General features: G+C 35.6%; 1 protein-coding gene across 6 annotated transcripts in view; it reads right to left on the bottom strand.

The window, feature by feature from the left end:
• The window catches only part of FAM184A (family with sequence similarity 184 member A), a 116,849-nt gene that overhangs the window by 26,517 nt on the left and 66,832 nt on the right, over window positions 1-23,500 (bottom strand). For 4 of the 6 annotated variants that reach the window (XM_082406099.1, XM_082406098.1, XM_082406096.1 and 1 more), the window contains exons 7-10: window positions 17,220-17,381; window positions 14,889-15,010; window positions 14,275-14,425; window positions 3,540-3,581 (exon numbers count right to left, since the gene is read on the bottom strand). In XM_082406099.1, coding sequence (XP_082262225.1) covers window positions 3,540-3,581; window positions 14,275-14,425; window positions 14,889-15,010; window positions 17,220-17,381 — 477 coding nt within the window. The remainder of the gene's footprint in view (window positions 1-3,539; window positions 3,582-14,274; window positions 14,426-14,888; window positions 15,011-17,219; window positions 17,382-23,500) is intronic. The other 2 variants (XM_082406097.1, XM_082406095.1) reach the window with 1 other exon arrangement.

The following is a 23,500-nucleotide window of genomic DNA, read 5'->3' as shown; positions in this document are numbered from 1 at the left end:
TCAAGTCTATGTAGCTCCCTTCAAGATGAGTATACTCATGGATTTGCTCAATGACGGTCAATGATTTCTCCATTAGGGAGGCCAACAAGTTTGGTTTTAGAGGTTTGTTTTTCCTTGCACAGTGACATTTCTAGGGTACACAATCCATGACATGTAGGCATGCCCCATTCTTTTCAATGACTACATATAATGCGAATGGCAGGCACTGTTTCTTGCCTCCCCAAATGCCCATCTCCCCAGTTTCTTTTCTTCCCAGTTAGCTGAACTCTTGAGTTTGTTCACAGACTGAATGGAAATCCCTGTCTTCAAGATGGTATGCCCCTCTCCCAGCACCAAGGAGTGAATTATGACTGGGATAAGAAAGTCACGGTAATCTAACTCTAAGGTCATATCACCCTGTTTTAGTTAATAAGCTAAAAGGAAGTATGTGGGGAATTTGGGGGGAGGGGATAAAAAAAATGCGTAAGGAGAGTCTCTTGCATTAGCACAGTTGTTCAAGAACATGACAGCTGGAGCTGTAGCAGCCATGTTGCAACTATGACATGACAAACTTGAGGTCCAAAAGTTAACACATTGAACATGGCAAAGCAGAAGTACAGAAAGTACCTGAGCACTTTATTATCTTGACAGCTTGAGCCACTGTTACCTGGGTATTCTGCTGCTTATAGCCAAATGTATCCTAATAGACATCATTCCAAAATATAAATACACTATAATTACTTTAATTCTTCCTGACGGAAATTCAGATCATCTCACCTGGTTTAGCTATTATAAACACTGCACCAACCCCCCCCAAAAAAAACAAATGGTCTAAATGCACACACATATGAGTCTATCAGAAGGCTGTACATACCTCTCTTTTTTAAGTTTCATAGATGACTTTAATGCACAGTCACAGTTGAGAACCACTGCCCCAGAATTCATAAAACGAAAGACTCTGGCTGGTTCTTTAATAATAATCTTAAAGCAATGGCTAGAGAAGTCTTTGAAGCCCTGGCCTTTTACTTGTCCTCTGCTCTCTGTTCATTTTATGAGACCAAGGAGGAAAACAAAATATTTTCCTCAAGTAATAATACCTGTGGTTTTTTCTTCCTGTAGTTTTGATCAATTTATCAAGATATTGGTGAACTGTTTATCTTGTGCTTCTGTGTGTTTTTGAAGAAGGCTGTTCTATAAATCATGATTTTTCAAAAATGATTTGCTTTTTAGGGTAGAGGTTTTGTGTGAGAGGGTTCATTCATTTTTGTGAAAACAAGAAAATTAGCAAGAAAAAGCAATTTGAAAAATAGGATGTGTAAATATAATTTCGTTTTTCAATAAGTTATAGGTATAGAGTTGTGTTGAGCCAGAACACTTATTAATTTTGACAAGAAAGACCAACACAAATTACTAGAAAGTCTAAACCACATGATATTAATATTCAGTTCAATACTTTCAAATATATAAAGCAACATTAAAAACTGCTACCATAGGCTTAGTAGAGGACAGTAAGGATAATCTACTACTATGTCAACAACTTACATAAATGCTCATGTAAAATGTTTGAAGGTATCTGAATATTTTAATTCTTTCTATGCTTTTTCCTTTTTTAACCTCTAATTTGCTATTTTTGGAGAGTCTAGCTAAGAAAAGTAAACTTAAGCTTCTGAAATTATGACCATCCTGAAAAATTCTGAATTGTTCATAATTTTTTTGGTATTTTCTAAGACCTATAAACTGAGTTTATTGATTAAGAACCACAGTAATGCCTAATTAATGTCCTTAAGATATTTCTGGAATATGTTTCTAATCATCCTCTCATTCTTAGTTGGAAAAAATTACAAAGCTTTTATAAAGAACAGAGGAATCAACAATCACTTGTTTTTTTAGAACAAGACAGCATATAGTGGGAAGCTTCCTGCATGGAAGGCTGGCTGAAGACAGTGCGTGGAGCGGGTGGGTAGATCTCACCCTGCTGAACGACACTGACAAGGTCACATCTTGTTTGGATGATGACTGAGTGACGAGTTCATCCTCAATGACTACGATATTACAAAAGAGAATTAATGAATGGGGATTTCAGTGTGTTACAAACCCCTTTTACTTATTTTGTAGGAGATGAGTCAACGCATTCTCATTTCAATTACTAATAGATTCAACTTCAGTAAGGTTTTTATTTTAATGAACACCTTTTCATTTATAACTATTTAGAAAGAAGTGACTGTGTCGTTGCAAGTATTCTGAAGTACAATTCAACTAATTTTTGACAATACTCATATCTTATTTGGGTTCTTATTTCTATCCCAATTAGCACATATGTCAAAAAGTCTGGATTAATATAGCAATCATGGCCAAATTCTTACTATGTTCTATGTGACTGTTTAAAAAAATTTCTAAATGTAGCCTTATTTCACCAACATTGAGATAAATATCTTTATTGCTTACTTTAAAATATATTAAAGAAGCTGGCATTAAATGTATTCATGTAGTTCTAATTTTTACATAGACAGTAAAGTTGAATATAAAGAGTAGATAAAAATTTTCTTGCATAGTAGAAAAAAATTAGAAAGGTATGAGAACATAGTTTTGAAGTTATCAAAATTTCACAGGCTATCTCTAGACTCAAGACCTGGTTCCTCTAGGTCAGGAATTGGCACATTACAGTCTGTTTCTGTAGATTAACGGATTCATTCACGTATTGCCTGTGGCTACTTTCACACAATAGCAGAGTCCGGTAGCTGCCACAGAAACTGCATGACCCACAGAGCCAGAAATATTTACCGTCTGGCCCTTTGCAGAAGAAGCTGGCTGACCTCTGCCCTAGGATATCAAGAAAAATATTCAAAGATGCTTAGCTGTCTGTTAACTTATTTTAAAAAAAAACAAGATGGGTATGGGTTTGATGTGAAAATAAATCTCATTTTCTCTCTTCACGTGTAAAGAAAAAAATTTTAATGAGTGTTTAAATGGAATATAACTTTGAAGCTTAATTTCTTCACATTTTAGTGTACATAAGTAGAAGAATAGCTTTGCCAATTCTTAGGAAAGGGATTTACTCCATTTTGCTTTAAATCTTTTAGTAATTTTAACATTAAAATGTAAAATATGTTCTGAATCTATGAACCTGCACAGCTATCTAATACTCTTAAGAAGTCAATTGATACTACTTTTTCAAAACATAAACTAGTTTAACAAAAGAAGAAATACATTTATTTCCATTTTTATGAGAGTCAACAACTTAATAGTTTTTCAAAAATATTACTATATCTTTCAAAGTAAACATTAAAATAATGAAGTTTACGTGTGAGAGGTAAAATCTTGCTTGGCTTTAAAATAAAGTACATGCTTATCAATACAATGTGGTGGATGTATGCACACACACAAATGCATGCCTGAAAGTTAGACGCTTCTGTTACCCATATACAAAACATATCTTACGGAATGCCAAAAAGTGTATTTTTTGAAATCATAAGTTAAAGCTTTAAAGCAGTGATGATGCTTATGCAAAACCAAAAGTGCAACATGCCCTTGTGTACAAATTGTAAGTGCCGCTCACTTACATTGTTGATAGATTTATGCAAAGCTTCACCCAGAGAGTGCCTCTATGAAAAAGATCACAGGAATAAAGGGAAACATTCAGAAATCAACTAAGTGAAAGAAAGAAGAATAAAAAGGGAGAGTAACACACAGAACATTAATTACAATATGCTCAAGAAAAAAGTAAGTTGAAGACAGTTCTGAGAAAGAAATCAGACAAAAAGACATTTGCAACATAGAGTCTAAATTATTTATAGTCCCTTAGAACAGTGTCTGATGCTTGTGGGCTGGCAGACTTACCTATGCAAGAGACCAAAGGCTAGTACATGTAAACCAGAGGTCAGTTTAAAAGATAATGGTTACTGAAGCACCTAGAAGGAATATTAGTGTTCTAAATGCCTCCCAAAAATCTGCAATATAATGCTTCAAAGCATTCCACTCAGCACTGGAGTAGGTTTTAGAAGGATTTCTCTTACGAGAAATGAGCAGATGAGAACTGAAACACTAACTTGATTGACTACATAATTTGGGGGCCAGAAATAAATATGGATAATCATTGAAAATATAAAGATTTGATAATAATCTGGTTTTATACTCAGGGGAAAGGAAGAAGAGATGCCTTCATATCTTTTCAACCCTGTTTTCTAGGATATATTTGGTAAAATTATGTATGATCTAGGTTCATTTTTTAGAAGTTCATTGGAATTCTGAGTGATAAACCATTGAAAAAACATACACTCTCCCTCCCCCAAATGTAGGGAAAATGTGATTTCATTTTCAATTGCCTCACTTTTTTTGCCTTCCAAGGATACAAAATAGTATTTTAAATTTATATTATTAATATAACTAGAAAAGTTCCTGTAAAATGGTTTTTACTTTGGACACTAATCAAATTTTCAGACAAAACATAATTTTCTGTTTTTCCTCATAATGTGAATATCCCTTGGTGTGTCATAAACTAAAGCTAGCTTTTATTTGGTAAACAATTTTTTACCAATAACTTAAGACTAATACAAAATTTAGTTTAGGATATAGTTCACAGAGTTGAAAAAATAAGTTGAGAAAAATGCTTAACTTTCTATTTGATTATACCATAACTTCTTAGTTTAAACTCTCATACTTTAGAGAGTCTGTTAATTTTATTTTTTTTCTTTATGCTTTCTCATACTCATAATATGCTTTATATACTAATGAGACACTTCTCCAGACTTCACAAAACTTAAGAAAATCTGAGGGATTTTTAGTTGTAGTTTCTTTTTTTTAACCTCTTTGTATTTCTCTGAACTGATGTTCTGGCATTAGAAGTTAATGTAAAATGTATGGCATTTACTTATGAAGTAGATTTTTTCCCTCTTTAAGGTATCATCAGACAAAAATATATACGTTATTTAGGATTCCTGAACTAACTGATAAATTAGACCAGTATGAAAGATCAGAGGTTCTTCTGTAGGAATTCTAGATTTTAGATTTTATTTAAGAGTATATTTGAACATTTGGAATCTAAACTCATATGGTCACTAACTCTGTCAACATACTGTTGGCAGGCCATGGAAATATCTAAACCAAAGGCGTGGTCGCTAAGCTGTGCCCTGGGGTGACTTACACCATAGACCTGGCAACAGCAATTAGAAAAGGCACAACAGTGGTGCTGGGTCACAATACCCTTATTGATGAGTACATAAACGAAGTAGATTTATTCTTTTGTTTAAAAATTTTTTATTAGAGTACTATTATATTCCAGGAAGTACAGAGTGATATAGAGAACTGAATAAGATAGTAAAACAAACATACACAAAAAATAAGAAAAAGTTCATGGTAAATATTATGACAAAAAAGGTTGATGTGACAGGAAATGACTAGAGGTGATACTGGGTTGATGGTAAGGAAAGATCTTTTGAAAAACGTGACATTTAAAATGGCATGATCCGATTTACATCATAAAAGATTACTTCAAGTTTGTGGAAAAAAGTGAAATTGGGGAGACTAGACAGAAGGCTGTTATACGGTGTCTTGGACTAGTGTTTTCTAAGGGAGGTGGAAGCAGGTGGCGCTGGGATATGCTTTGGAGGTGGAATGAACAGGATTGACATTACAGGAGAGATAAAGGAAAGAGAGAAAGCAAGGATGACTCCTCATCCTTTGAGCAAAAAGCAGTGCCAAGAAGCGAAGATGATGGGATGGGGATTGAGAATCAATACTTTTGAGTCAGACATGCTAAGCCTGAGATGCCTATAGACAACCAAGTGACTGAATTTAGGTGAAGACATCAAGGCTGGAGATTTAACTTTGGAAGTCACTGACATACAGATGGTGTTTAAACCACAAAACTGGATGAGATTCCCCCAAGTAAATGTTTGCTTGAAAGAATATCGGATGAACTAAAAATCTGTATGCAAAAATATTATTTGGCAATATTCTATATGAGCAAGATCCATGCTAATAAAAATTGATGCCCTATATAATAGTCAATTTGTTTTAAAGCATCTTAAGCTACTTGTTAGTTTTTGAGATGAGTGAAAAGGGCCTCAAGAGGTCCTCTTCAGCTCACTGAGAGCACTTAGATACTTCAGCATAGAAGGCTTACATAGAGTGTAAGGCTTACATAGAGTGTAAGGCTTACATAGAGTGTGCTTCAGCATTTCTAGTCTTGAAGGATGAATATAATAAGACTTTCAGCTAAGTGAGGAAGAAAACTGAAAATAACTAAAAACTGCTGCACTTAGAAATTTACAGCTTTGTACATAAGAAACTATGCTCTTAGGAGTAATCTCATTGTTCTAAACCTCAGTTTATTCATTTAGAAAATAGCACAAGGTTTTTTACATGTTTGTAATTTGCAAACATATTGGTATATAACTATTGAAATCCACTGAATTACAAGCTTTTAGAGGACCCTGCCTTGTTCATATTTTGTATCCAAATTGCCAAACTTGGTACCTGGCAAAGAGTAAGTGGTCAATAAATGTTTACTAAAAGACTAAATGAATGACATGGACTTTTACTATTGAGTTAGTTCTTACTACTCTCTACCTTTTCCCTTTCCCCACAGTAACATAAGCAGTAATGAGAAATTTCTAGATAATGAAAAAGAAAGAAATTATTTAGAAAAAAATGTATATCTTGCATAAATCCTGTTGACAAAAGCCAACAGAATCTAAGACTTAGAAACGTAACCCTTCAGAGAAATGAACTAATGAGTATACTAAATATTTGTTCAGAAAATATTAATCCGAACAAAGATAGACTGCCAAGAGGGAAGCAACATACGCTGAATGGCACCTATCTTGCCCTACTCTATTCTGTTCTCCATACCGCAGTCAGAGTTTTGAAATTTCAATATTTGAATGCGTCACACTCCTGATTAAAACCTTTCAGTAGCTCCTCATTGCACTTTAAAGTCTCAACAAGGCAAACAAGATCCGACCCTGCCTACCTCTACCACCTTCCTAGCTCTCTATTCCCCAGAACAAAGGTATTTGGGGGCAGGCTGAGGGCCTCTGCACATACCTCCCCCTCTCCCCACATTGCTGTTCTCCTTCTCCTCTTGGGCTGACTACTGCTTCTCTTCCAGGTCTCAGGTAAAGGATCCCCCACTCAGAGACGCCTTCCCCAAGTTCCCAGACTATGTTAGGTCCTCATGGTACATACACTTGTGTCCCATGGTTGTAATGAATTAATGTGTCACACTGTTATTTCTATTTGCCTTCTTTTCTAGATTATAAGCAATGAGAAGGCAGGGATCATTACAACCCCATCACTGGTCTGACACAGTGCCTGGCATATCAGAAGCACTGAATTTTTGACATATGTCAAAATGTCATCAAATGCCAATAGACAGAATAAAATTTTCATTACTAACAAAAGAAATGTAATTTGTTAAATTTCTAAATTCCTTGAAGGAATATCTACACTAATCTTATGTTGCAATTCAAGTAAAATATGTTAGATCTTAATAAAATGTTCCAAAATTAAATATTTAATATACAATACTGTAATTTCTTAAATTATGTAAAGCTTTTTCAAATATTAATTTCAAATATACTAATATCTAGAGAAAAGCAACCAATAAACCTAAGATTAGAAGTAGGAACCACAACTTTAATAATTCTCCTGAAGCAAAAAATAGAAGAAAAAGTCATGAACAATTGTTTAATATTTTAACTAAATTAGTAATAACTGGCTTTTAAATGAAATTAAGGTAGAGAAAAGCTAATATGTTAGGTAATCTTAACACTTCTCAGAGACTACGTCTTTAAATAACTTTATAATCATACATCCATTGAACGCTTTCATATCCAAAATATTTTAATTCTTTTTAGTATCTTGCCATAGGAAATAGAAATAGATTAAATTGATTTATTACTACAATGCCATCTAGAAGTTCTTAAGTATTTTTCAGGTGTGTCTGGGCCCTAGTACTCCTGAAGGCACAAACTGTTCTGCATTTCATCACAGTCCTACTATAGTATTTTGCAGAACAGATACACACACACACTCAGTACACATTAAAACTACCCAGTATTTTAACATCTCTTTTAAAGTTAGGTATAGATATCATAGTTTCATCTCTTCACTCTCTTCTCCTAAAGATGTCAATATAAAAACTGGATAGACTTAAATTTTCAAAAGGCAGTTTTTGGCAGGGAAAAGAAAATTAAATATTTTTAGATTTGCAAATTAATTCAGAAAGCAATTTAGTACTATTTATTTTAGAAGAAAAAAAACTCAAGCAGAAAAATAACATAGGTCTGATAAAAGAGGATATAACATAGTTGAAGTAATAATGTCATTAATTTTTTTGACTGAAGAAAAATTTAAAACTTCCATATTTACTAAGGAAAATATTGCAAATTAACTTTGAATCCAGGAACTGAAGTAGGAAGAATGAAGTATAATGGATGTTGGTTGGTTTTTGGTAGACTTTAATTCCATTCCACATTTTCTGAGAAAGCAAAATTGAGCCATGCCTGCTATTCCCACTCTCTGTTCTAGCTGGCTTTTCTCTTTTCTCCATGTTATTTCCCTTCGTCTTCCTGCTTCTTCTTCCTTTGACTTCCCTCTTCCTTACCCAAGTCCTCTCTTTTCCCAGGGTTCAGGCTGGATCTCTGATGTTTCTTTTACATAGTTCCTGCCCTCCTAATTTCTAGGGAGAGGATTCTGAAGCTTCATGGTCAGCTTCACTGATCTCCTGGCACTGCTTAGGGCTTCCGTCAAGGTCATGGTTCGAATTAGCTGAGAAGAGATGATTATTCCAAGTCCTTTTCTATTCCTTCTACCTCAGAATCTGCTTGCAGCTATTCTTCCATTAAAAGGTAGTATTGTTACTCATTTAAAATGGGCATAAAACTGATGAAAATATAATCTTTTTTCAATAGACAGAAATATGATTTCTAAAGAGAGAGAATTCCTTTCTTCCTAACATAAAACTTCTTAAAGAGTTAAGAGGGAGAGCCAGCAGAATGAGTCCTGAGCTTATAGTGCCAAATTTACTCAAAATTTTGCGTTCTAAATAGTCTAGACCAGTGCTAATAGAATTATAATTCAGAGCCACATATGTAATTTTAATTTTTTAGTAGCCATATTAAAAAAAAAGTAAAATTATTTTTAGGCATGTATGTAACCCAATATATCCCAAACACTAGCATCTCAACATGAGATTATATAAAAAGTACTAGTGAGACATTCCATATTCTTTTTTTATACTAAAATTTTGAAACCCGGTATAAATATTACACTGACATCTCAACTTGGATGAAGTTCATTTCAAGTGCTGAACAGTCATAGGTGGCCTGTCACTACCATTTTAGACAGCACTAGTCTAGAAATCAGAAAGCGGTCTGCAACAGCCTTAAGAAACTGGCTTTTCAGTCACTCTTGATCAAGAGCATTGATTTTAATGCTCTGTTTCTTATTCATGTCATTGTTCTTTCCTACTGAGTGTGACAAATGCCAAAATATCCTGGGATTGTAGAATCAATACGTCTAAAACCAAACTTACCACCTCACCCCCCCTTCAATGAAGTAGTTTGTCGTGACCTCCCTGTCTCAGATGATGATCTTCTTTTCATTATCCTGGTTTCAAATCCTGGGTCAGTTTTAACATTTCCTTCTCCTTTACCAAAGTATTCCATCAAATTACATGATTTGTTCCTTTACAAGTTCTCTGGTAATTCTCAGTGAAATAAACTTAACTCAGGTCCTATTTGGGTAGAATTATTTGTACTTCATATATTTGACAACTTCCTCTTTGGATGCCGTGCCTCAGTTTTTCTTTATTCAACAACTACTGAGGGCTTACTGCATGCCAGGCACAGTTTAAGCTGCCGGGGATGCAGCAGTGAACAATACAGATGAAGATCCAGCTCTCATGGAACCACATTCTAATAGGGAACAGAATCAATATGATGCTATGTAGTAACAAATGTTCTGAAGAAACACAAAGCAGAATAAGAAGACAGAGAGTGACAGAGGGTGCTATTTAAAGTGGTCAAGGAAGATCTTTTTGAGGAGTTAAGATCTGAGCAGAGAATTGAACAAATTGAGGAACAAGCCATGTAGATCTGGGGAAAGAGGATTCCGTTTGGAGGGAGTGGCAGATGCAGAGGCCCTGAGATGGATTAAGCTTGGTGTGTGTGATCCAGAAACTCCACGTAGTCCAGTATGACTGTCAAAAAGGAAGGGAGAAAGTGGCAGAAGATGACACTGGCAATGCAGCCAGAGGCCAGATCACAAGGTCCGAATCACGAGGCTACGGCAGGCCATAGTAAGAGTGTGGATTGTGTTCTAAACGTGATGGGAAGCCACTGGTGGATTTGAAGCAGAAGAATAACTTCATCCAACTTAATATTTTAACAGCACCACTTTGGCGGGTTGGAAAGCAATTTGTAGGTAGGTAAGAGGAGAAGCAGGGAGACCAAATGTAGGTTCCAGGTGCGGTACAGAAGAGAACTGCAAATGGCTTGTTCTGGGCTGGTAGTGCAGGAAGCGGTGAGAGACGGGCAGATGCGGGCTCACGTACTGTGAAGGTAGAGAGCAGGAAGTGCTGACAGGCTGGCTGTTCAGGGTGAGAGGGGAGGCTGAGCAGTAAGGGATGGCGGGGTCTAGGAGGGGCGGGCTGCCTTAGGCTGGCACCGCAGAGGGGTGCACGGCACGCATTCAAGAGTTCTGCTGCAGACACTAACTTAGGTATTTATATCGAGATGTCTCCATTTCATCCTCACTTCAACATCACAGCCATATTAAGCTGCCTAACATAAAAATTTCAGCATGTGATTCCTCTGTCCACAAACCTTTGATAGAATCTCACAGCTTATTGAGCGAACTTTGAACTCCCAAGCCTAGAAGTCAAAGTTTTTCACAATGACCTCTCTCCCCAACTGTCCTCTTATTTTTCTGTATTCCTCACAGTGCCTGGGAGATATTCAATTAAATGTTTGGTAAATGAATAAAAATATTTGTGTTCGTCCTTCACCTTATTCAAGAGTCACACTAAAGCTGACCTCCTCAATGAACTCTTTCTCAATCACACTGGTCATACTACTCTTTCTCTACTCTATTCTCCTACCCAGCAGTATGTTGGTAAATGTTTAACAGCTCTCTGAAAAACAAAGCCCTCATCTGTAGCATTTGCTGTATCTGTGAGGTAAACACTCCCACCATGGATGATTGCAAGCCACCGCCGTGATGACCCTGAATGTGAAGTTGAGAAGGTATGTGCACAACCAGCTTGGTGAGCTGGCAGAGCTGCTGCACCATTGCTCCTGCAGTACAAACTGTCCAGACCATCTATAAAATCACTCACTACATAGTGACTTTTACTGTAGGTATCTGTACACAAATCTTTCCCCTATTATACTGTAAATATGTGGAGAGTAAAAATTGTGTCATATACATCGCTATAACCAGCTAAATGACCTTGGGGCCTCAAAGTTCAAAATGGAAAGTCACACATAAACTACAAAATTCCATAATTTTATGCCTGAATGATCCGTGTGTTTCTCAAATTTCTCAGTCCACTGATCTGAATGAGGGCACTGGAATATGAAGTCATATTGGACCCAAAATTAAATCTGCCTTGAAACAGGTGAAATAAAGAAATAAATGATGACAGTTTAGGATCACAAATAGAAAATACGATCACAGGGGAATCTATATAATCGCTTTTCTTTAGACAGAGTTGAAAAATAACAATGTAGTTCTCTTGCTTTCAAGGAATTCAAATGTACGCACTGATCAGCCCAGGAAGAATAATTAGTTTTGCACTAAAGTGTAATCATTGAATAGAAAAAAAAGAACACAATGAAATATTAAAAGAAAACTTAAAGATATAAAATTAGACTCTGATTGGAGCACAGAATGAAAATAATAGCTTTTGGAACTTTTCATAAAGTAAAAAGCATCTGATTAAAGAAAAATGAAATTCTTATGCTTTTCTATGCCCATTTTTCTGATACGTCGGCTATGAGGGTTAGTTTAAATCAAATTTAACTCTCAAGAGTTTAAATTCATGTGAAAGACAAATTCTTCTTTGCTCTGAGTAGGATGAAATACATGTAAGCTAAGGCACAAAAGTTAGACTTGTGTTCAGTTCACTCAGAAATAATTAAAATACATGAAAATGCAGATCTTCTGATACCTTTCATAACATACGCTTCTGCCTAGGCCCTGGCTGTTTCCCATTCTATTCTCCACTCTTACTTCCTTAATGTCACGAACCCCAAGCCAGGTCTGTTTTCCCTAAGTGCGGAGGGGTGCAGGCTGTGCTGGGTGAACAGAGTGGAATGGCTGTAGGGGTCAGGGTTGGGGGTGGAAGGTTTGAGGAGCTGGGCCGAGCAGGAGTCAGGCAAGTGGAAAGTGGTGGAGCAGGTGTCAGAGCACAGCCTCTAGGAAACTATCAGAAAGAATCAAGAGAACAAGATCCAAAGGGCCAGGAAGGGTCTTCTTTCCAAAACAAAGTTCCATTAAAAAATTGCGGCTTGCTAGAACTGTTGTCATCTCATACGTCTACAAAGAGTGAAACCTCTAACTTAATACCCACTTTTACTTTAACGTGAAATCCTTTGTTTAGTTGTTTTCTTAACTTTCTTCAGGTAGACAATCCTGGATGCAACAGCTATTTGCCAGCTTATCTACGGTAATGTGTGTGCCCTACATATTTTAGAAGTGGCGAGAAAGGAAGATACTGTAATTTTGGAAATGGCCTGATGGCCTGAAGCAGCACAGAACAGTTTTACCTTTGGAGGCAATTAATTTATGGTTAATCTGCTTTGAAAACTGATTAAAAAATTCTTTCTATCAAGCTAGCAAAAATTGGAGCCACATGTAATAAAGTATTTTATAATACATAGACCTCGAACAAGATGCAAAGCATTATGTCCTCTTGGGAATGAACAATGTAGACTAGGTATCCAAAAAAAAAAAAAAAAAAGACAAGACAAGACAAGAATATCAGAGAAGCATGGATGAAATCTGACAATTTAATATAAGGAAGAGTAAATGAATAATGAATAAAATAATTTGATAGAAAACAGGTGGGAGAAGTGGTGGGCCCTCTTTACAGTGCCAAATCTAGCCAGAAAATGTCTATGTCAATACTTCCTGATTGAAAAACAAGGCGGGCTTTTAAGGATGTTTTCCATTTTTATCATGTAGTTGAATTATATGATAAAATTAAATCTTCCAAAGTACAGAACATCATAGAGGAGTAGTACCACTCTACCCAGTAAAACTTGTCCTTCTAGATCCCGAAGTAGAAATGTAAAATAAGTATACAGAAGGTATAAGCAATGCTAACATGGTGACCAACTTCTAATGAGAGTTGTTGTTTTCTTATTTTTGTTTCAAAGGTTTCAGATTTATTTATTCACAAAAGCTCATAAATATTCATGTAGGTATACTCCCTTTCCAGAGTAACATTGTAAGTTATTATGAAATACCAGTCACAAATTGGCAGGCTCAAAGTACTCTTGAAAGACACTGCACGTATGTACCTGTGTAATAAATAATCTTACAAAAAGCCTGCCCTGTTTATTTTGGAATTCATCATGATCACAAATAGAAAGATGATAGTGGATTTCTGGCACTAAATTGCTGAGCTGCTTCTGGTCCAAGTTCTGCACTTGCTTATCAACTGGTGACTCATGCAGTCAGTCCTATTTAATTACTGGCTTTGCAGGAGACTGTTAAGAATTCATAAATTTAGAAGTTGTGTAAATGAGTGAAAATGTGAAAATTCTTTTAATTATAGTTATAAATGCTCTGGAAATAACGAGCCTGACATAAGAAGATAGATTTAGAAAATCACCTTTCATTTATGTCATTTTGAAGCATAAGAGGCAACTTCCTGTTGGTGAAAAAGTAAATTACTCGCTTCTGGTAAGTGGTTTTAGGAAATCAGAATAACATCTAATAAATTTTACCTTCCACTGCCCAAATGGTATCTAATGGCTTGGAAAAAGATGTTATACTTCCAAAAATAAACTTTTCCATTTAAAATCTTTAATGCATTCATTTCAAATATTAAACCAAAAAACTGTAAGTGCTTCTCAGTATTTAGGACTGCAGCTGTAACATAATTATTTAGCACACGGTTTCATAAGTTTAAGAATATGTCTCCTTGATTTTATACATTTAAAAAATTTTAAGTTTGCCCTATGAAAAATGACAAAATACAGTGAATTAACACACAATGTTTTATATTTCTGTAGCTAGAGAATGTCAAGGAAAATGAACCTCCATAATCTACAGACTATTAATTACCTGGTTTAAGAGATCTTCTACTTTTTTCTGCCATGAATCCCTGGCTGCATTTTTCTCTCGCTCTTTTAACTGCAAAAGTTGAGACATTGCTGACTTTTTATCCTCTTCATGTTGAAGCCTTAACTCTTCGCGAAGCTTAGAACACTCTTGTCTAAAATAGAACAAATGCACTTAATTTGTGAAGAGAATTATTCCTCTCAATAACTGCAGTATAGTTGTTTGCAGGTTTTCTAAGCATTTAATTAATCCTCCTCAAAAGCCAACTCAGAATAAGAGGTGATTATTTCATAGTTAAAGACCATAAAGTAAATTGGTAACTTATCCAGGTCATTGATTTATCAAATTATCAACAGCAGAATAGGGACTAGAGCAATAAGTCCTTTGACTTCCGGTGAGTACTCTGCCTATGTTATAGTCCAGGAAATGAAATAAAAAGTAATCTATATTTAAGCAGAAAAAGAGAATTCCAATTTCTCTGCAATTAATCATGGGAAAAATTCATTAAAAATGCTGCTACTACAGCTTCAACAATGAGACAATATAAGCCATATAACAGAAAACCATTTTCTGCACCTCTGTATAGATAAGATTACATTACTGAGAAAAGAATGTACCTAAGGTTTTCAGTCCATTTTATCTCTAAGTCATGGGCCATTTTGTCCACTCTCAGTTTCTCCTCTTCTTTCATGGCAGCAAGTGTTTCTTCATGCTGTTGCCTTTCTTGTTCTAGCTCACTCTGAAGAATAAAAACTTTTCAATGAAGACTAGTCTTCAAAAGCAAAGTCACTGTTGCTTATTTCAAATAACAGAGTGCTTGCATTATAACTTTTAAATTCTACAGCACAATAATTGATAGTGCTATCTATGACAATTATTTGAGATTTTCTGACAATAAAATCATGGTACCCATTTAATATTTTAAATGTCCTTGTGCAAACTATATTTTATTAAGGCTTATAAGTTTGCAAATTATTTTAATAGTTTAAAGTCAGCATTAAATTAATAATCTTAACTAAATTTTCCACATCATAGGTATCTAAGGATTCAATTATCTTCACCTGTACACACATTACATAGGCAGATACGCTGTTAAAATTCATTCCCATTCATATCAAAAGTATGTTATCTACAAAGCTTAAGCATTATAGTTGTAGCTCACTGACATGATTAAAAAAATCATGAGAAATTTAGGCTTCTACTTTTATCCTGTAACTTGAAACCAGTGGTCCATGGGTTTAGTGTTATCATGGTAACATGAAATCTCTGTAGAGTAGCATAAATCAAGTGGTTTTCTGTTGCTTGGGGCTGGATATGACCTGTTTGGACAACACTGGTAACCATCGATCCCTGCCAGCAGTGTAGCTGCTCTTAGGGTACAACGGAAAAGGAAGAGATGATGGTCCATCCTTCTGTTAACACAATGACACTTTCTGGATCACCCACTTGCTAGTAGCACATTGCAGCATTGTTGAGGGGCATATCCAGATTGATGGGAAAGTAGCAAGTCAGTGCTGAAATTGTTGACCTGGCTAGTAAGCAGTAAGTACTGAAACCTGAATTCAGCCATCTTAGCCAACTGTCATTTTTCACTAAGTACTCTGCCTCTAAGAATTATTTTTTTCCACGAAAGACAGTGTTGAATGGAGTAGAATTTCTCAAAGAGTATGTCTTTTACTGAATGCAAAGCACTTTATTAGACATTACTGGGGTGGGAAAAGAAGTAAAGAAAACACTTGCTCTTAAGAAGCTTACTCAAAGTTATGGTAAACTGTGAGGCAGCACCTATATTTTCTCAATTAAATTTGTCCAGCAGAGCAGAAAATGAACAGTTGATAAGGTTTTGCTTAAGTGTTTTTATTATGTTCTACTATTTGATAGAAGAACAATGTAAATATGAGCAAGGACCTTAAAGAAATGGAACTGAATCCAATTCTAAGCTAAAAAAATAAAATTTGAAGGCAACATTTACTGAGCGCTTACTATCTTGCTAAGCACTGTGCTGTAATGGTTTACCTCAGTCAATTATGACAATAGCAGTGTAACGTGCAGTATTATCCCCCGCCTCTCCTGCATTGTGTGGATGAGGAAATTAAGATTGAGAATAAGTAACTTGCCCAAAGTTACACACTAAGTGATAGATCCAGAATTCACACCCAACCAATCTGACTTCAGAGCCCACACCTTAAACCATCTCTCTGAAAGAAAAAATAATAAATCTCTAGCTACTGTCCCCCTAGTTGTATGGTTCATTTCTCTACCTTCTAAGGCAGTCTAAATATTTGCTCTGCTTCATGACCCTGAAGGGGAAAGACAAATCTTTTCCAAAATCTGTAGGTCACAGAGAATCACTTTGTTGCTATACATGAGAGTTCAACTCTTACCAGTAAAAGAACTGTGCATACTAACTGTTACGGATTGAATTGTGTTTCCAAAAAGATATGTAGAAGTCCTAACACCCCAGTTCCTCAGAACGTGATGCTATTTGGAAACAGGGTCAGTGAAGATGTAATTAGGTAAGATGGGGCCACGCTGAAATAGGGTAAGCCCGTAATCCAGTATGACTGGTGTCCTTACAAGAAGATGTGAGGACACAGGAAGAATGCCATGCAAAGACAGAGAAAAGATTGAAGTTGTGCTTCCACAAGCCAAGGAATGCCTGGGGCTACCAGGAGCTGGAAAAGGCAAGGAAGGATCCTCCCTTAGAGGTTTAAAAGGGAGAATGGCCCTGATAACACCTTGATTTTGAACTTCCAATCTTCAGAACTGTGAGAGAATAAATTTCTGTTGTTTTAAGCCACCTTGTTCGTAGTACTTTGTTATGGCAGTCCTAGGAAACTAATAATAATTATATATAAATGTGATGTTTGTAATAAACTTTAAGCAAAGTAACTAAATTATATTTTTACCTTGCTGATATTTAGATTATAACAGGATAATGACATTACCTCAGCATTTAACAGAGCATCCTTGGTCTCCTTCAGCCTGCCTTTAGTCAAGTCCAGCTCATTTTGAAGTCTTTCCTGGGAGTCCTGAAGACTAGCAATGAGTCCTTCTGCAGAGCCAAGACCTTGTTCACTTTTGCTTACCATTTCTTGGAGGTGGCCAATCTGCAAGTAAATACAGTACTTTTAATACACCTCAGTGTAATCGACCAGCAAACAGTCACATTTGTTTTCTTAAAGTCTTTTCTTCAGATGTAATTTTACTGATGGATCTTTGTTGATGAATTTGGAAGAAGCACTCAACCATGATAGTCTTCATCTGTTGTTTTTTGAAAAGACCTCCATATTTATGATTTCCCTTTGTCATGGCAACCATGTAAATACATGGATACCTCAAGCTCCTGTGAATTCCTGGTTCTATCATATAATCAAATACCTATAAAAAAGAATTGAAGATAAAGATCATACCCAAGATTGAGAAAAAAGGATCTTTTAGATAAAAATATTTTTTAAACTGCTCTTTAAAATTGAATCACTTATACTTCATTTGAGCCCTGTTCTCCATCTATCTATAAAAGTGATAGATTTAGGTCAATATTGATTAGCTGGTAAATGTAGCTTAAATTAGGATACGTTGTGATCTCTATGTTTCCATAAAAAATGTGTGTCTTGAAATTGTTAAGAGTTGAATTTACACACTCTTGAAATTAGGAGCTAATAGACAATTTGTTGATTAAGCAGACCTCAAGTAATGAGAACTATTATAAAATCAGTAAATGAAATACTTTAAATTATCTAGGAAAATATTACGAAGTAAAAATCTCATTTTTATAAAACAGCCAAGCTTATCAAAACTCTACAGAAATGACAACTGGTAATTAAAAAATAATACCTGAATATTTCTCACTGTAAATACAGACATCACAAAGAAAACTGAAAATCCTTCTTTAATCCCCTCTCTGACCCGAAATCCCCTGCCCCCAACTTCCTGTCTCCTTTCCATGCAGATATATGCACATGCTGAACAATTCCAGTGATGGTAGCATTTTATCTTGTTAGTATCTTTAAAGGGATGCCAACCTCATAAAATGAGCTGGGAGCTTCCATTTTTTTCTGGGCTCTGAAATATTTTCATAGCTAAGATTTACTTGTTTTTTGAAAATTTAGTATAATTCATCCATTAAAATCCTCTGGGTCTAGTGCCTCTCTAGATATATGTTGGACTATTTAGTTTCTTTCATGGCTATAATTGGTTTGGCCAGGTTGTTCAACTACTTTGAGTCATTTTAGAAATTTAAATTCTCATACGAAGACATCAGTTTTCCTTAAATTTGAAAACTAACTAGCATATTTGTAAATAATATTCATTTACAATGTTGTAAAATTTTCTCTGTCACTATATTTATGTCACATTTCCCTAGTCTACATAGCTTACTTGTATCTCCTCTACTTTTTGTGTTGATCTGGCTTGCAGAATGTGTTCTGCAGCAGTGAATGAATGAATGGAAGAAAAGTGACTGTTAACAGAGTTAAAGAGTACTGAATTTAGGAGAAAATCTAGTTTCAAGTTCTGGGTCTGCCAGTATAAAATAGCAGTAAAAATACCTACCTCACAGAGTTACTATGATAATTAAATTCAAGGATATATGGAAAAAGGTTCTTTAACTAGAAAGCAACATACAAATATTAGGTACCAATCAATACTCATACAATTTGCCAATCACCTATTCCACCCCTCCCAGTTTCTCCTCTCTCATAATTTTGCTTACGGTGTGTTTTGATATCTGTACAAATATTCTGTGTTTTTAATTCATGACACTGCCATCATATTTCAAAAAGCCTTCTTTGTCCTTGTATTTTTGTCACTTGAGTTTTGTATTTTATTTATATTTATATTCATGATTTAATATTACATTTCAATGCTTAGCCCACCTGGAACTTTTTTGGTACAAGGTTGAAGAAAGAATCTAACTTCATTTTCCTCTTCTCTTCCATTTACATACAGTCTTAAAAAAGCATTGTCATCCACTATGATTCAGATTAAACCTATTAACTCTGGCCTCTATCCTATTATTCTACTGACATTACAGGCAAGTCCTCAGAGAACTCTTGATTGCATAACATTTTCAGGCCTCATAGTCTGAGCCTAATCACTGTCTGACACTGACACTTCCACCCTCTTGCAAGTATCTGCTTTCATGCTTTTCTGATATCCATTAATCCTTGTTCTCATGCTTTTGATTTCTCCTTTTCAATCGCTTTTCCTGGCTCTGTTAATTCAATATTGGTGCACCTCTTGTTACCAGCAATCTTCTCATTAGCTACCCTTGGGTAAGCTCTTCTACTTAAATGGCTTCCAGAACTGCCTGATCTTTAGCTCCAAGCCTGCACACTCTACTTAGTTCCAGCCTAGATGTCTCACAATCACCGCAAAGTCAGCATAGCCAAACAACTCGATGTCTTGCCATCCAATGTATTTTTCCTCTACAGGAAGTACAGATTCCTATCTTCCAACAGTGGCATTATTATCTGTCCAAATACCTAAGCTAGATACCCGAGTCACTTTCTACCACTCACCATATCAAGCCCTATAAATTTTATTTTATTTTAAAATTTTTTTATTTTTGTATTTTATTGACATATAGTTGATTTCCAATATTATATTAGTTTCAGGTACACAGCATAGTGATTCAATATTTTTATAGATCGTACTCCATTTTAAAGTTATTACAAAATAATGGCTATATTTCTCCATGCTGTACAATATGTCCTTGTAGCTTATTTTATACACAGTAGAGTGTACCTCTTAATCCCATACCCCATCTAACCCCTCCCCCCACCCCGTCCCTACTGGTAACCACTAGTTTGTTCTCTATATCTGTGAGTCTGTTTCTGTTTTCTTATATACATTTGTTTGTTTTCCTTTTTTAGATTTCACATATAAGCATTAACATAAAGAGTATTTGTCTTTCTCTATCTGACTTACTTCACTAAGCACAATACTCTCTGTGTCCCTTGTTGCAAATGGCAAAATTTCATTCTTTTTTATGGCTGAGTAATATTCCATTATATACATATTGGGTTGGCCAAAAAGTGCCTTCGGCTTTTAAGTAAAAATAAAAGACACATTTTTCATTTTCACCAAGAACTTTATTGAACAATGTATTCACCCTTTTGTTCCACTACCTTCTGCCATTTTTCAGGCAACTTCATAATTCCATCTTCCCGAACCTTTTTATCTTTTTGAGCAAAGAACTGTTCCAGGTACCTTTTACAGTCTTCCAAGGAATTGAAATTTTTTCCATTAAGAGAATTTTGTAAAGACTGAAATGAATGGAAATCCAAAGGTGCAACGTCTGGTGAATACAGCAGATGAATCAGAACTTCCCAGCCAAGCTGTAACAGTTTTTGCCTGGTCATCAAACAAACACGTGGTCTTGTGTTACCCTGATGGAAGATTATGTGTTTTCTGTTGACTAATTCTGGATGCTTTTCGTCGAGTGCTGCATTCAGTTGGTCTAATTGGGAGCAGTACTTGTTGGAATTAATCGTTTGGTTTTCCGGACGGAGCTCATAATATAGGACTCCCTTCCAATCCCACCATATACACAACATCACCTTCTTTGGATGAAGACGGCCCTTTGGTGTGGTTGGTGGTGGTTCATTTCACTTGCCTCATGATCTCTTCCGTTCCACATTATTGTACAGTATCCACTTTTCATCGCCTGTCACAATTTGTTTTAAAAACGGAACATTTTCATTACGTTTAAGTAGAGAATAGCAGGCGGAAATATGGTCAGGAAGGTTTTTTTTTGCTTAACTTACGTGGAACCCAAACGTCAAAGTAATGAACATAACCAAGCTGGTGCAAATGATTTTCAACGCTTGATTTGGATATTTTGAGTATGTGGGCTATCTCCCACGTGGTGTAACGTTGATTGTTCTCAGTTAATGTCTCAATTTGATCGCTATCAACTTCAACTGGTCTACCCAACCGTGGAGCATCATCCAGCGAGAAATCTCCAGCACGAAACTTCGCAAACCACTTTTGACATGTTCGATCAGTCACAGCACCTTCTCCATACACTGCACAAATCTTTTTTCTTTTTTTTCTTTTTTTGGCTGCACTGGGTCTTCGTTGCTGCGTGCGGGCTTTCTCTAGTTGTGGTGAGCGGGGGCTTACTCTTCGTTGTGGTGCACAAGCTTCTCATTGCGGTGGCTTCACTTGTTGCGAAGCATGGGATCTAGGCGCACAGGCTTCAGTAGTTGTGGCGCATGGGCTCAGTAGTTGCATCCCGCAGGCTCCAGAGCACAGGCTCAGTAGTTGTGGTGCACGGGCTTAGTTGCTCCGCGGCATGTGGGATCATCCTGGACCAGGGATTGAACCTGCCTTGTCTCCTGCATTGGCAGGCAGATTCTTAACCACTGCACCACCAGGAAAGTCCCACAAATCTTATTTTGTGTTTTGGTTGCATTTTTACCTTTCTTGAAATAATAAAGCATAATATGCTGAAAATGTTGTTTTTTCTTCCATCTTCAATATTAAGATGGCTATACAAAAACTAGCTAATTTTGGTAAGTCTTTTTTTAAATGCACGTTGATATGACAGCTGTCACATACAATCTAACAAAATTGTTTCAAATGAAGTTAAAGACAACTAAGGGCTACTAGAGCCATCTTGCGGAAAAAACCGAATGAACCTTTTGGCCAATCCAATATATACCACATCTTCTTTATCCATTCATCTGTTGATGGGCACGTAGGTTGCTTCCATATCTTGGCTATTGTAAATAATGCTGCTATGAACAGAGGGGTGCATGTATCTTTTTGAATTAATGTTTTTGTTCTCTTTGGATATTTACCCAGGAGTGGAATTGCTGAATCATGGTAGTTCTATTTTTAGTCTTTTGATGAACCTCCATACTGTTTTCCATATTGGCTGTACCAATTTACATACCCACCAACAGTGTAAGAGGGTTCCCTTTTCTCCACATCCCTTTTCTCCACATTTGTTATTTGTAGACTTTTTGATAGTAGCCATTCTGACAGGTAAGAGGTGATATGGCATTGTTGTTTTTGATTTGCATTGTCTAATAATTAGTGATGTTGCACATCTTTTCATGTGCCTGTTAGACATTTTTCCAAAGTAGACATACGGATGACTACTTAGGTCTTCTGCTCATTTTTTGATTGGGTTGTTTATTTTTCAATATTGAGTTGTATAAGCTGATTATATATTTTGGATAATACCCGTTATTGGTCATATCTTTTGCAAATATTTTCTCTCATTCAGGAGGTTGTCTTTTCTTTTGTTGATGGTTTCCTTTGCTGTGCAAAAGCTTTTACATTTAATTAGGTCCCATTTGTTTATTTTTGATTTTATTTCTTTTACCTTAGGAGACAGATCCAAAAAGTATTACTACAATTGATGTCAAATATTTACTGATCTCCTACCATGTGTCAGGCAGCGTAACAACTGTGATAGAACATCTTATAATAAACAAATCCAAATGCTTTTCATTTTAACAAAATATTGAAAAAATATATATCCACTTAAAAAGCTTATTTCCAGAAGAAAATCTACAACTTAAATGTTATAAGAACATTTTAAAAGACCATAATGGTCAGAATTATTGATGATTCAGCCTACTATTTTGTCTTCAAAGGTGATCCCAAAATAACATTTCATAGGATAAGAGGGTTATCCTTCACCTGAGATTTTAAACTCACTAGCATCCCTTAATATACTATTATGATTCTGGCATTCATGAATTTGTCATCTAGATCCACAGTTGAACTATTTAACATTTTGAGGCTATTTCACTTGGAAGGGTATCAAGATCTACCAACTTATGAAGACAGTACATTCCTTAATTTTTTCTAAAACAATCACTTTCAGTTTTTATGAACTACTCCCCTAATTCTTTCCTCCTGTCTTTCCACAGATGTATCTATTTTCCATCCAATAAATGTAAGTGGAATAAAATCTTTATTTAAAAGGCAAAACTTCTGACTAGGTATTTTTAAAAATGCAGCTATATGTGTTGGGCAAGAGGCACACGTAAACATAGGATGCAGAAAAACAGAGAATCAGTGGATGAAAAAAGATACACCAGACAGCTTATACAATACCAAATAACACAGACTAAGCCAAAAAGTATGATTTGTTAAGTAGCTAAAACAATTTTATATTTGTATGCATATAACAAAGCCTCTAAATATACAAAGCAAAAATTGATAGAATGTAAGAAGAAATAAGCAAATACACCATCATAGTATCAAT

The sequence above is a fragment of the Balaenoptera borealis genome (assembly GCF_965194805.1).
Source record: "Balaenoptera borealis genome assembly, chromosome: 9".
NCBI classification, from domain to species: Eukaryota; Metazoa; Chordata; class Mammalia; order Artiodactyla; family Balaenopteridae; genus Balaenoptera; species Balaenoptera borealis.
This window is presented reverse-complemented; position numbering and strand designations above follow the sequence as displayed.